Source organism: Phasianus colchicus, chromosome 5 (assembly GCF_987193195.1).
Source record: "Phasianus colchicus chromosome 5, bPhaCol1.hap1.1, whole genome shotgun sequence".
In the NCBI taxonomy this organism is placed as follows: Eukaryota; Metazoa; Chordata; class Aves; order Galliformes; family Phasianidae; genus Phasianus; species Phasianus colchicus.
Genome location: NC_143440.1, coordinates 39,577,668 through 39,592,708, shown reverse-complemented (window position 1 = coordinate 39,592,708; position 15,041 = coordinate 39,577,668). Strand labels below are relative to the sequence as shown.

Sequence of the window (15,041 nt, the reverse complement as noted above, 5' to 3'; positions counted from 1 at the left end):
ACATTAGGAAAATTCTAACTGAAGTGCTTCACCAAGCCACTACTGCAACTGATAGGAGCCACCTGGGCCTCAGAGTTCAACCTTGGGTCTGAAACAATCAGCCAATTAAAGAAGTTTATATAGCCTAAACAAACAGAAATCAAAATACAAAAATAAACCACACAAATATAAGCATCCAACAGTGAAACAAAGACAGATTTAAAATCCCATCTAAGAGCAAATATTTTGGGGGTGTGAATTAATAACTGAAATTATAATCAAAACAAACAAATGAAATTACTTTATTCAAACTGAGCATTTCCATGGCTCTGTGCCAAAATTCAAGATGGCAACTGTAAGGATGTCTCTACTCATATAGTGTAATATTTTTCTCTGCTGCTGGTTGCTGTGATGATAGCAAAGAATACTGGCTGTTACCAGACTAAGACAGACTGAAATGGCTGTGCAAATGAGAAATCTTTACATTCAAACTTGGACCTTGAGAGAAACAATACAGACAGGTGGAGAACCTCTGTGCTATAAAAAGATCTCACAGTTAGTGATCAGGAAGAGTTGGAAGAGACCCCCAGGCTCAGCAGCAGAAGTTCTCAGAGACAGTCATCAGCTTACAGCTGCACCTCCAGCTTCCACAGATGTTCAGGTACTCTCCTCTGTAGCTTGTCCTCTCAGCAGGGACTCCTCAGTTCACCCTGCCCTGGATGTTATAGGAGTGTGGTAGTCTGAAGTCACCGCTGCTTCTTTCCTTTGCCCCATACTTGGACGCAAGACTCTGGATTCCTCACCTGGTGTTCAATGCTAGTCCTTTTCTGCAAGCAGAAGCTGGAGGAAAAAAACAAAACAAAACAAACAAAAAAACCACCAGAAGGTAAAGCTTTTGAGTATTCAGAGCGGTCCGTTTTATCAAAATGCTGCTGCACCACCCTGCAAATCTCAGCTACCACCAGAAATCTGAATTCTTCCTAATCTGAACTTCCCTATAAAACAGGCTTTTTCTACAGAAAGAGATCACGTAACAGTATGACAAACCTAAAAACCTAAACCTAAGCCATTGACTGAAAAAGTGCTCTTAGTGTTCCTTTCAAGCCTCAAAATACCCTCTTTGCACTTCCTTATGTAACTCACCTCTTCACATGCTCCTCCAGTATTTCTAAATCCTTCTCCCATATCAGAACTTTTTTTTCTGCACCTTTTACTTATTTGCTTGCATGGGAATCTACTCCCGCACTCCAAAAGATGCTGAGGACCTCCATGCAGAATAGTGGGGATGTGAGGATGTGAAAAAGTTTATCTTTAAAAGAAATGATGGGGATTGGAAAGATTTTCTTCTTCCCACTATTAAAGAGAGAGATTTTAATTCTGTGTTCTGCTACATATTCCTATTTAGGCATGCTATGGGAAAAAGTCAATGTCATTGTCACTGCTTTTACATAAAAATCCTTGGACATTCCTTTAAAAAGAAAATTCCAAAACACTTAGAAATGTACGACATTTATTTTGGACAGTTTGCATTTTACAGCTAATCTAGTTGGTAAAGCTTGTCTGGTGTATTTAGCACATCAGCTTGCTCCTAAATGTGAGCGACATTTGTTGAGAGCTGAGTTTATTAAAAATACTGCTTTATTTTAAAAAATACACCCTCCTTGAAAGCCCAGCGTAGAGCCAAGCATCACACAGCACAGAGGATCTGGAAAGATGTTTAGAAAGCAGCACTGCCAGCTCTGTCACCGCACAGAAAGTTTGGAACCTGAATTAGGAACAAAGCTGTCAACCATGTGTATTAAGATAGGATACCAGTCTAGAAGACTGTCCCTTGACAATATCCTGATATTAAGAAAACAAAGGCATATGGAAGAGACAGTCAACTTCAACCTCATCTTCCTATTTGAGCCTTCTTTGTCTTATAGAAATGCACAGTTTATCTTTTCTCACAAATGGAATTAGAAACACCTAATGAAAGTTCCCCTTGCGTGGCTACCTTGAGGACTCAACACGGGGAGAGGTGTTTACATGCCTAAATATAAATATATGCATTCTTACCATAAGTGTAGCTTAGCTCTTGCCCATTGCTACAATTCAGTTATTCCATAAATATTAACATATATAACTTGATAAAGTTTTAATATTTCAAAGCTACTTGCGAGCACCATCCTTTTAAGTTCTGGTTGAGTAGGAGCAACAGAAAAACCTCAGATTATTACTGACAACAGCAAACATGAAGTGTTGATTCTCTGTGGTGAGCACCACATACAAGTATTTAACAAGGTGTTGAAACATGAAGTATCTGCCTATATGTCTGTCCACATGTTTACATGTCATCCACAACTACACCTCAAAAACAACATTTTCATATTTAGAACAGTTAAACAAGGCAAAAAGGTTTACCTCAATTTTATGAATATGCCTGAGTCATAGGCAATCAGTTTTGTAAAAGTGATATTTGCATGCTATAATGCAGTGCTGTATAGATTTTCCCAGCACAGATGTACACAGTTTTAGTTAGACACCAGCACATAAGCTACTCTGCTTCCAAGTTGCAGGAATGAGATAGAGCAGAGTACCAAGCTGGTTGACAGTACTAGGTCAGGGACCTGTGCTAACGTTTTTTTTTTAGCACTAGTTTGTTCTACTTCATCATACCCTTAACTTCTCACTTCTGCCACAGACTTACACGTCTGAATCTCCTGAATCTTCCTGTGCTGAAGGAAGCTTACATCCCCTTGAAAAACCCTAATAACTCTAGAAATTCAGATATTTTATCCCAAAGCAGAGGGAATTTATAATCTAAGAGTGATGCCCAGCATTCTCTTGATACTATACAGTACAACTAAGAAAGGCAATAAATAGATAGGTTTTATTTATATCCTTGGGTGATTGACACTAGCAAGCTAGGACAGCTGGCAACTGAAGGCCAACCTTCCCTCCCCCATCTTTTGGGCACAATTTCAAGTTGGCTTGCTGGAATGGGCAGATGAAGGAAAGCAGCCGTTCCCAGGCATGATAAAGTACTTGGGGGGGGATGACTCAAACAGGATGCACACAACTGTATACAATTGAGCAAAGCCTCTCTACAGTAAAAGAGCGACGAGTGGTCTTAATAACAAATGGAGACGTGGTGGTGGAAGCCAATCTGAGGGTCTCTCCTCCTCTTATTACTTAGAAGACACTGGGTGGGCTCCTCCCTCTGACTGCTGATGCCCTTGTGTACTTGACAGCTTTCATTCTACTCTGGTTTATTGTGGTTTTCTCTTCTCTGGCTCTTCCACACATTTCATTTCATAACTTCAGACACTCCTTTTATCCTATTCACACACATTTTGGCTTCTATTTTTAGCCTCAATAAAGTAATGCCAGATTAAAACAAAATCCAATTTGGAGGGGCGAAGTCATCCTCTCTATATGTAGCTTAACAGCAAAGGGCCAGATGTGAGACACTGGTAGCCAAGACATTATATAACCTCTCCACAGTCTTTGCACACCTGATCTTGAATGACATTTCCAACACAGCAAGGAAATGCAGGCAGTTTGCCACCACCTAACTACTGAGAACAAGCAAAGCTCAGCCTCCAGTCAGGCAAAAATGCCAGCTGCCTGAAGTTATTACTTATCCTGCTTAGGAGCTTTCTTTGAGTCTGTCAGAAGTGAAGCTCCTGAAATTCCAGCTGAGTTCAAGTTCTCAAACAGGAAAGCCAATTTCTAGAGGCTATTCTTCGTTGAATTTCTGTTTTCCCAATGTACCTGAAACTTGGAACATCCTTTCCATGAGGATGTGGCATGAGACCAGTAGCAACAGGAAAAAGGCTTTCATAAAAGGCTTTCTTTCATAAAAGAAAAGCAAAAAGTTGACTAAAGGTGCGAGAGGCAGGCTGTTGTCACAAGTTAAACAATAAATGTAATTTCTGATCATTAGAAGTGAACACAGATCCTCAGTTCTAACTGAGAAGCAATAGCTGAGTTGGCCATTACCTCATTAACATCATCAGAGAAAGACTGAGAACAGTGCTTCTGGCAGAGCTTTATGCTCTGCTGAGATTAATGAGACTTCCACAGTTTTCTGATATCTGGATAAGCTCAAACACAGGCACACCCCGTTCATAATTTGTGGTGCATCTATTCTAAAGGTATTATTTTAGACCCACCAATATGTGTTTATTGCTGGTCATAAGGTAATGGCTTCTACAAAGAGTACCAAAAAACAGCTTAAGGAGAAGGCCTTTCTCTACTTCTCTCCTTTTCCTTCTGCTCCATCTGGTAATACAGGCTTATCTGTTATTATCTGACATGGGATAGCTTCAGTAACTATGTTAGAGAAGAAAAAAGATTTTTTTCTCCCTCCTATCCCGTCTACCTTCCTTATGGAATCATGGATGTCAGCAGGGGATAGAAAGGTGATTCAGGATGTTGCTGTGGTGCATGGAATAACAATGGCTTTAGAAAGATAATGCTAAGAACAAATGTGAAACCAAATATCTTCCATCTGATTCTTTGCCCTCCCAAAAAGGGAAACACAATAGTAGGATTCACCTCATCTTCCATCTTAAGTTCAATGAGTTCCCAAAATATGATACAACTGATTCTCCATAACCCTTTCTCTGCATAGAGATGGCACTACAGATTGGATAGAGAGATGCTGGCAGAATATTACTACTGCTGTTGCCAAGGCTGTTCACAGGGTGAAAGGCATCACTGGAAAAGTTTGATGCAAGGTACAGTGTATCAGATCACTCATCCCTTTCAGTAATCCACCGAGAGCTTCTCAGCCAGGCAGGTAGTTCTGGAAGGATTTTCATCAAAGAGATTGTTGTTACTCTCTTCCTGGATTATGATAAATTACGAGGTGACACCATAAGTTGCTCTTTTGTGTCATAAGACATATTTTGCCTGAGAGCCAAAGATGTCCAAGGTAGAGGTTACTCAAGGAGCCCACTTTAAGGTCATCTTTCCAACTCAAAACCACTTGGTGCAGTCAGTCACAGCAACAAGAGAGAACCAGGAAGGTGGCAAATGAAGGCTGGAATTAACAGGATTAGTGAGAGGGAGGAGGTGTACCAGCAATGCACTATGCAGAAATCTGAGTGACTTCTCCCAGCTGCTCTTGACAAAGGATTTGGATAGTGTGGTGAGACCAGCTGAAATTGTAGCCAAGGTTCCTTTTGGGAATGTGGTATCAACATAAAAATAAATACATTGGTGCTCAATAAGCTACTGCCTCCCTATGCTGCAGAAGAGCCTGGCAGAAGCTGAGGAAGCCTGGATAAGGCTGGGCAGCTGAGAATTCCATCCTACTGTAGCAAATAGCTGGGTGTCTGACACCAGCCATGCACAATGCCAATAGTACTTGTTCCATCCCATCACTACCCTTTATACTACATGTCATGATGAAGTGCCTGTTGTGTTTTACTAACTTTCTTCTTTTACTGCTGCAAAGCAATTTTTGAATCTTGTACATCTGCATGCCTGCTAAAATAATCTCTTCTTTCTACAAGCTTTTATATAAGTCTGCATTTCAAGAATGATGATAATTCAGGCAGGGTAGCCAACAGTCATCACAGCTCAGACATCAACTCCAACATCAACTCCAATTTCTTGTCTCCAATGAAAAGTCATACATGAATTTCTCATGAAGGCCCACACACTAATATAAGGTATAAAAAAAGCTTCAGAAATACACATTATACTTGCACATTTCCTGTACAATATAAAATCTTGGAATTGTGGTAGATATCAAGAAGAGCAAGTAAAAAAGTATTCCTTACTATCACTGCTGTAAGCTACTGCATTCATTACTCTACAGCTAACTACAGTGCTTGCACACTCATCTTAGTTGGATGGTGTTCAAGTACTGGTCTCCTTCTTAGGATGGAGAAGGAGATCACTAGAAAACTTGAGAACAGTGTGCCTTCCACCTAGACGAGGTCCAAAACAGTTTGTCAATCCCCATATTCTTCATCAGGATCCAATTCTAAGTTCTTACAGATGATGATGTACTCTATTTTAAACAGCTGCATACCTTCAGAAGCTGGCATTTATGTGGATATGGGAGCCAGGTTACAAAGTTAACAGACAAGTGTGAAACATCCTGTAACTAAACTCAAATACAGACATAGAAATCACACTGAGTAAAATCAACTGCATATCACCTAGCTCAAGAAGTTTCCTTACTAGATTCAGATTAAGCAAAAAATTTTTCAGCAAAAAATAAAGTCAGAAGAATTTTGAATATTACTCAGATGTAGTAATTCTTAACATTTCTTCTATTCCTTTAATAGAATAAACTCTCTCAAAACTTTCAGTAACTTAGGTAAGAAACTAACTGTTCAGACACTACAAATAACGCCAAATGATACCTTGCAGGTTTCAATTTTTAGATTTTCCAGTCTGTATACTCATAAGAACCTCTGCTTTCTCTCTCATTACTCCAATGGAATACAGTTCAAAGGAAACTTCAGTCTCTTCGTAACATTACAGTGAGGCCATGAGGATATAATGGTGGCTTGTTTCAGAGTCCTAAGCTGCTTTGCAGAACTGCTGACTTTTACTCTTGTATCATCTCAAGAAATCTGAACTCCAGAGCTTGAGCCCACTGCACACCTACCTACTATTCTCCTACAGTTGCAATACTAACCACCAGTGAACTGTTCTCTGTACAGTCCAGTTAAAACATTCCACATTGCCTGACTCACTGTTATTCTGAGCATCCTCTTCACTTTTGGTTAGATCATTTGTGACACCTTTATGCTCCTCTGCAAAGCCCCAGTATCTACTACTCCTTGGATAGGCTATCTGAGGGACAACAGCCAAAGTCAGATGAAGGTCCTGATAACCAGCAGGCAATGATAGACCATGGTACTCAACTGACTTCCTCATTCTTCCAGGATGTTTTCTTCGCAGAAGCAGTCTCATACAATGGTATGAAATGGTTGTGCCAACTCTGCAATTAATTGTCACACAGACTGTTATCCAGTTAAGGTCCATTCAAGCTTCTCAAACATTTTTAAACATATCTGTGTGTGTATACACAGAGGTTCTGCTTGATTCCTCTTATCTCCAGAACTGTTCACAGCCTCCTATCTTTAAAATCTTGCAGCTTATTTTGTAATCTGCCTTATGAATTGTGTCTTCAACTCTTCTAGTTGGTATCCAGGATATTAAATACATGTGAAACAGGAACCCCAAAATAAGCTGTTGATGAGGGAAATCAGGGCCTTAATGTAAGCAATCAATGAAGAGTGAAGAAGAAAAACAGCTGTTCCTACAGGAAGGACCAGAGTAGTCTCTGAGACACACAGACTGGGCACAGCAGCCTCTGACGCATACCAGTGGCTTGGTGCAAAGCTGAAGAAAATATCCTTCCTCTTGTTTCCAAGAACAAACATGTTGCTCCACTTTGTTCAATCACTGCAAAATTTAGCACTATTCTGTGAGCTATATACCTCTTCTAGGGACAAGGAAGCTTTGAGTGACTTGCTCATCGGATCCTAGGGTTTTTTTGATGGCCTACCACTGAAATTACAGGGTGCTCTTAAAGTTGTTAAAAAGGGCTGAATTCAGCATACAAACACCTTCATATAAGTCTACTCAGTCATACTTTGAAAACTACATTTTTACGTTTGCTTGTAAATTTATGGATAGTATGCAAAAAACTCAAACTATACAGTAAGTGAGAACTTTTGTCTCAATTATATATATGCGACAGTGTTGACAAAGTTTTATTTATTTTGACAATCTCATTATATTCCATTTCTAAGCTGTCATGTTCCAGTGTGGTGTAGGGTCTTTGTTATTGACAACAGCTGTTCACACTATAAAATCTCTGGTTAGGGTAGCTGAAGTTTCGGGCAGGTGGTAAAGTGTAGGAGGCAGTTTGGAATCGTACAATAAGTGCATTAGCTGAATGTTTGTGCTGGAGGATCAGCCAAAACCATGACATTAATATTGGACATGTCACCTTTAAGTTTCAGAGCCAGATATCCAAGAGATGGATTGGGCAGTTCACCTCTCTGCTAACTTCTATTTCAGCCCATGAAAACATAGACAAGACTGCTTCAGTGATACTCAAGTCACACTTTCAAGGTTTTCAAAGTAAAAGCTGAGGTCAGAAACATAATTCTTTCAAAGCACTCTAGATCATAATTTATCTATATATGCCATTACAGCATCATCACAAATTACTGCAGGCCACGGGTATTATGGGTTCATCAAGACCACACTCTACTGCAAATATGACTACATCAATAAAAAATTCATTGGGTCCTCATTTTCTGAGATCCTCAATTTGCATTAGCAGAGAAACTTCTTTAAATGAATTAATCCGTAGGGAAGGATGAAGATTTGATTTTATAGGTCTCAGTGATCTTTCTTTGGGAGGTTTTACCTCTACTGACTGACTTCACTACGCAGCTGATTCACAAGTCTCAGTGACATCTTTCTGAACTAAGGCACTCTTCTGCAAGACTGAAGAAAAATGTAAAGAATGTCCTGGCCTTTTATTACAGTCCAAGCTTGAACAACAGAGCATCTTTGAGCCAAAGCCTAAAGCAGAGAGGCCATTTTAGCCAAGTTTTTTTCCCAGCCACATTTTTAAGCATCTTCCTCTTCCAATTCTATGAAACCGAGTCTTTGCTCCCTTTTGTTTAGTCTTTTCAGTCCCGAGAGGAATAAATTCTCTATGCAGCTGAAGCCAAGCTGTTACCTAGGAACCACTATGTGCAGAGTAGACAGCTGTGTTTCTTCCTTTTGCTAAGGTTTTTTAGTTCTGCTTTTTTTTTAACTGGCAGTTCTTGAGAAAGATGAAAGCATCCCAGCATGGCTACACCCCTTTCCTGGTCTTCAGCACTCACCTGTGGAATTTGAGCCTGGTTCACAGGATGCAGCACTGCGAAGGCTGTTCTGGAATCCGTTAAGTTGCCTTTCAACGGAGGTCACCCTAACAAGCAAAAACATCAATTAGAAAGAGATGAGAAGGGATATACCAAGAAAGCATAAAGGTTTTGAACAACAGTAATAAAGTTTTAATGAGACTGTGGCCATGAAGCCGTGCCTGAACATGGTATGAAACAGACAATGACAGCAACAGCTCCAAAAAGGCAGGGGATGACAGACCAATGCTCAAGCCACCAACAAGACTTCAATGTACCTAAAACATTTAATTGTCCCACACGCCTTGGATGCTAATTTTGAAGGATAAAGAAGATGGATGGTAAATGATATCGAAAGTACAACTCAACCAGTAACTTTGTGGTATCCTTACTGCAGTGATTTGAAGAACAATGATTATGCAACATTAAAACAAAAATGCACATGAGTAGGGGGGCTTGGCAAAAACAAGCTTCATTCAAAATCTGAGTCCTTGCATCTTGTCTTAGTAGAGACAACTCATTTGGGCAAGATTTCTCACTTGTGTTGGAAACTGAGACCTACAGGATGCATTTAGTCTCCAGTAGTAAACAGCCAGTCCTCAAGCAGATATTCATGCAAATCCTCCTGCATTCAGCTCAGCATCTGAGTTACAGTAAAACAATACCCTATGGAGAACAACTGCATTTCCTTTAATTATTATAAATACTCATTACCAAAATGAGATCAAGCTCTCCTACATGAAAAAGAAATCCACTCATAAAAGTAGTATAAATTGTACAGCTGCAATGGTCTACTCTGTTTTTAAAAATTAATCTATCTATTCTTGGTTTGTCCTCTCTTCTCCTACACCTCTGTCTTTTCTTCCTCCCTGCCCAACTCTGTTCTGATCGCTACAGACTTCTGTACGTACACTCCTGTTTCTCTGCCACAGAGCTTCTCCTTCACTCATTCATATCTGCCATGAAATAGGGTTACTCTGAGCTCTTCCCCTGAAGAACACTGTGAGCTCCAACCCTCACATGATGCCCTGATTACTAACAGATTCAGGCACATGTGTGCATTTACTGCAGTTTTTTTTTTTTTTCTGAAAAGTTTTGCCTTCAAATTACAAAGGCAGCCAGTAATCCGGATGCTTCTGGCAACTAAATGGCCAGAGAAGGCCTCCTGTATTTTATCTCAGTTGCATTTTAGTAAAGTAAATTGGAAACTATATGGGAAAGGAAGAGGAAACAGATACAATGTGCAAAGCACAGCCCCTTACTTCAATCAGCTGCAATTTGAAATGCTGTTGTCAAATGAGGTGCCTGTTTCTATGTTTATTGTCTCTTTGAGAGAATTTTGGATCTGTACTTCTGTTTTGTGTTGTTTTTTTCTGCTGACAATGCACAGTCCATCCAGGGGCAGAGAATCCAGATAGATCTTTGTGCTTTTTATATAAACATTGCATGCTCACAATTAGTTTGTCCACTTCATTAATGCAGCACAATTGACAGCCAAATCTTGCTAGTCTGCCTTTAGGTAGAATACAAGACTAGCAGTTGAAAATGTCATCAAGGATGTCAGCAAGCACAACAACAAAAAATGACAAGGAAGTTACATTTCTACCTTTAAGTCTGCTTTACTTTTACTGTTTCCCACTACAGACTTTCTTGTCCCCTTTTCTTTCTACATCTTCCTTTTTGCAGTTTCAGCTGCCATCTCTGTACAGCCCATTCTCAGATCTACCTGTGGTAGATCTCTCACTGTGCTAAGCTCACCTCTCAAGGTCTCTCTACTGTCCAGATAGAAACTCTAGTCCTGGAACATATTCATGACTTAAACAGAGTAAATCCTTTTCCATTTTCTTCCCCCTTCAGTTGGTTGAAATCCCATTACTTTTCTCATTTTCCTACTTCTAGCATTTGTGTCATTTTTGCATCTTCAGTGCAATCTTTTGTTAAGTCCTCCATTTATTCCTTTTTAAAACTAACAAACCCAGCCTTTTCCTCACTGTCCTCTTCACTTAAATATCTAACATTGGCCTTGTTTCTTGCTTATACAACTAAGCCCTCCTTGAAATTGATACTGACTTTCTTCATTCAGGCACTAAGCCACCTCTAAGCTACCCAGCCTTGGATTGCAAATTTGGAGGATGCTGTTGTTCCACAGATGCAAAGTGTTTTCTTGACTGAATTCTGAACACATTTGTTGTAACGACCTATTCCTGGGATATCATGAATGTGTCTAATGGTCCAGTGGGGACACTAACAAATTAGCATCACATAAAGCCTAGGTTTGACAAGAGGACAGCAACAGATGTGAAGAGCCAGAGTCAGGGAGCTTGTTCCTCTGTTGCTCTTGGCCAAGATATCTCCACATGTGTATCTGTGTGTATGATCTGAGGCTAGCCAAGGGCTAAGAGCTGCAGGCCCAGTGAGCCCAGCTGTGTCAGGGTGTTAAATCAAGGCATGTCTCTCAGATGCACTGCTTTTGCTGCCAGAAATGTCTAAGGGTCAGGCGGACTGATTAACCCATATGCTCAGGAGCTAAAACAACAAGCATGCCTCAGTACAGTGATAGCAAAAAAAAGTGGTCTCAGCAACAGATGCATGTTTGGTCTCCTGTTGCCTCTCCTCTTTTTTGGTGAGCACTCAGCTTGCACGTGTGACATAATCAGCTCACTTGAGACACTTCATTTGTGTCTGTGAATAAGCACACAGGGGACAGGATACAAACCAGAAATACAGCATTTTACAGTGCTTGTTCTATGGCCATTCTTTTGGCACATTTGCCCAGGTTGGCCAGCCTGTCCTAGAACAGCTGGCTGCTGCTGTGTTCAACTTTAGTCGGGACTCCACCCAGTTGTGGAGTGGATTTCCTGAACCCTGGAGAAATTCATCACCTCTACCCTATTTCTGTGTTAGTTACAACCGTGCAGAACTTTGCATCTTCTACTGCTGGCATTGTTCAAAGCAAATAAATAGCCAAGAGAAGAACGAGGCAAGATCATGTGCTGTGGTGCAGGAAATATTTGTTCTTCCTGAGTAGAGTTGTTGGGAATGATATTTACAGAGAAGTTCAGTACAAGAAATTAGGCCATGTTGATCAACCCCCCCACTAGTTGTTGTGTTTCAGTCTATCACTGGTAAAGTCAGTGATCTTGGGCTTGCTCTCTTCCTGATAAAATCTTGAACTGTATGCTCCTTTTATCTATCTGGTATTTCCTCTCTTTATGTACAGCAGTCTAACATTGGCAGCTGTATTTTTCTGAAGATCTTTCATTTAACTAATAGTTCTGTTCACAGGCTGTCCAAGCCTTGCCCTACTTTAACATCAAAGAATCATTAAAGCTGGAGAAGACTTCTAAGATCATCATGTCCAACTGTTGACCTTGATGCTGTCACTGAGAGCAGCTCTCTGAAAAAATATCATAACGATAGTTTAGAAATCTATATTTATTGTAATTTCCTTGTTCCTAAAAGCAGAAAGATTTTCTGTCTACCATCTGTACCAATTCACTCTGGGTCCTCACAGTTGTGCTAATATATTTTCTTGCTTTGAATGCCATTATCTGTAATGTGAAAGTTCTATTCAGCAAATGCTGCTTTCAGGGACATCTGCTTCATCCCATGGCTTACAAATACTATTTGTGTGCCTTCTGTTTCAAATTTTTACACTCAGTTAGCAGCAGGTTTCTTCATGGTTCACAGGCAGCCAACAGTGGCAATACAAGCAGTGGAAAGGACCCAATCTGACTTTTGGAAAGAAAGAAGGATTTATTGTATCAACTATTCAAAAGGTATCTTTCTACTTGTAATCTGAGTACAATTAATCAAAACTATGGAGCCTCAGGAGATCATTTCATGAGCCTGTGTTTCTAAGTGGAGCTACATGTTAAACCATTTCTCCCAGTCACCGTAGACTTTTTTCACATCTTTAAAGTGGGCCCCAGTTTTTCAGTCTATTAGCTTAAGCAAGGAGTCTGCTTTGGACACAGATCATCTTAAAGTCAACCTACCATCTTTTACAAGTTGAGAGACTGAAAAAATTGTCTGGCTGTTTCATTACTCTTTTCCTTTATGTTTTAAGCAGAGAAACATCCAACTTACTAGACTGTATCAGAATTAACCAGTAATGTTCACCTTTAGCATCTCACTTTATTTGTAGAAGTGTTTTCAACCACTTATTCTTTTCCTCCTCTTCTGGAAGCCATGTGTGCTGGCTAGGATAGAAATGATAACGCGTGCAAAAGGACAGAGAGGTCAAAGAGACAAAGTTGATTCTAGTTTGTCTTCACAGTTCAGTCTCTAAAGGAATTCTACAAAGAACTTGAAAAAGGTCTTTATTAAGATGTTAAACAAAAGCCAGGTGGTGCAAGAACAGACATAGAAATAAAGGTCTGACCTACTGAAAACCATGTAAAAAAGAAATGAGACACAAGAGCTTTAACATAGTATGGGTTTAGTTTCAGTGAATCTTGTGGAAATAATAGATAGCAACGAGGAGAGGTCTGTAAGGAGAGGTCAGGAAAGCAGCCAACAAGAATTAGGGGTGAAAGTGAGCAGTAAATCAAAGATGACCTGAGAGAGAAACAAAGCAGCCAAGAAGCCAAAATTAGATTAGATGTTACAGATAGGGATATCTGCGACCTCATAACCTAAGGATACAGTAGTCTCACACTGGAAAAGTATGATTCTGAGAGCCACAATGCAAGAACTCTGACAAACTGAAGAAAATATAGTAAATTCAAGACAATTAAAGATTTGGCATGTGGAACTACTATCTGAGATTAACAAAACCTCAATAAGTCTAAACAACATTAGGAAACTCTAAGAAGTAGAAGGATTTTCGAAAGATGGAAAGTATTTGCAAGGGAAAGTGTTGAGGGTGGTTCAGGATAGAGGAATGAGATACGAGAAGATGAAATTAATTAAGAATTCAGATTGCACATCAGGAGAAACTTTCCAATAATACAGTTATTTAGATTAATACAAAGTCTATAACACACTGTGGGGTTTCTTCCACTAGATTTACTTGAAAGCAGTCTACACACAGTGTCTGAGAATACTCTGCACAAAATAACCAGGGACTATAGAGAACAGGCTAGAGAAGGCAAGACATCTTATCTCTAATCTAGATTCATTTGAGGCAGAGGCTTGTCTCTATCTACTCTTCAATGAATCTCTGGTCTACTCTTGACAACACACTGGGTTAGACTGAGACATAGCATCTTTTAAATTATTAGTTCTCAGCACACTGGAAATATAGCTAGGCACTGGTGTTTTCCATGTAAGTGAAAAAATGTTACTTCAAGGTCCCATGAATGACAAGAATGGGTTCTGAGCTTCATACTGGAGTCTGAAAGGCAACTTGGAAAGTATTTCCTGAGTGGCTCCTTGCAGCCTTCAATACTTGGATTAGTTTGCTAAAATTCTGAAGGAATCTTTTGCTTTTTTTCCCCCTTCTGTGCATTTTTGGTGCTGAACTTTTTCCGGTTTTCCCACACTCCTGCCTGTCACAGAGCAGAAACCACAAAAATGCAGCAAAGTAAAGTCTGTCCAAGGAGCTGCAATTCCATCTCATAAGGATAAACATTTCTTCTGCCAAGAAGTGAGCACAGCACACCGGCATCTTCAAATACACATCTCTGCTGCCCGACAGAGAAACCCACTGACACAGCCTGTCACCTGTCCTAACATGAGCTATCCAACATTGAAGAATTCACATATCAAACTCACCAGCATATACCTGCCAGACCTGATGCTTGCATCTGCATTTGCTGAGTTACAAAGTCTACTTACATCTTGTTTTCTTTTTAGATAGTTTTGGGGATTCATTTAATATGCTAGCTCTTAAGATAGCAAGAGTACAAGCAGGAAATATACAAGCTTCCCACACACTGACAGTGCCCCAGCATCTTTATGAAGTGTCTTCTATCAGTAATCTTTTATTAAGCCTCCTCTCTTTAAACCAGGAAGCAAACAAAGAACCAGGAAACCTCACAGGAACCTGCTCTGAAAGCTTTACGACTCTTCTGGGTATAGAGTATAAGAGAGGAAGTTATGAATGCAATTTCTGCCCTTTAGGAATGAAACACGTCTGAGGAAAAACTTGCCAAAGGATGTAATTGACAGAACTGCATTAGACCAAGAGAAGATAAACAGAGAGAGCTAAGGGAGCTAGCAAGAAAGGTAAAGGATAAGAAA

General features: G+C 39.9%; 1 protein-coding gene across 1 annotated transcript in view; it reads right to left on the bottom strand.

Moving 5' to 3' along the window:
* Nucleotides 1–265: 265 nt before the first annotated feature.
* The window catches only part of TTLL5 (tubulin tyrosine ligase like 5), a 122,699-nt gene continuing 107,923 nt past the window's right edge, over nt 266–15,041 (bottom strand). The window contains 3 exon segments of the mRNA XM_090141395.1: nt 266–781; nt 784–819; nt 8,838–8,923. Of these exon segments, the coding sequence (XP_089997521.1) occupies nt 726–781; nt 784–819; nt 8,838–8,923 (178 nt within the window). The 3' untranslated portion in view covers nt 266–725.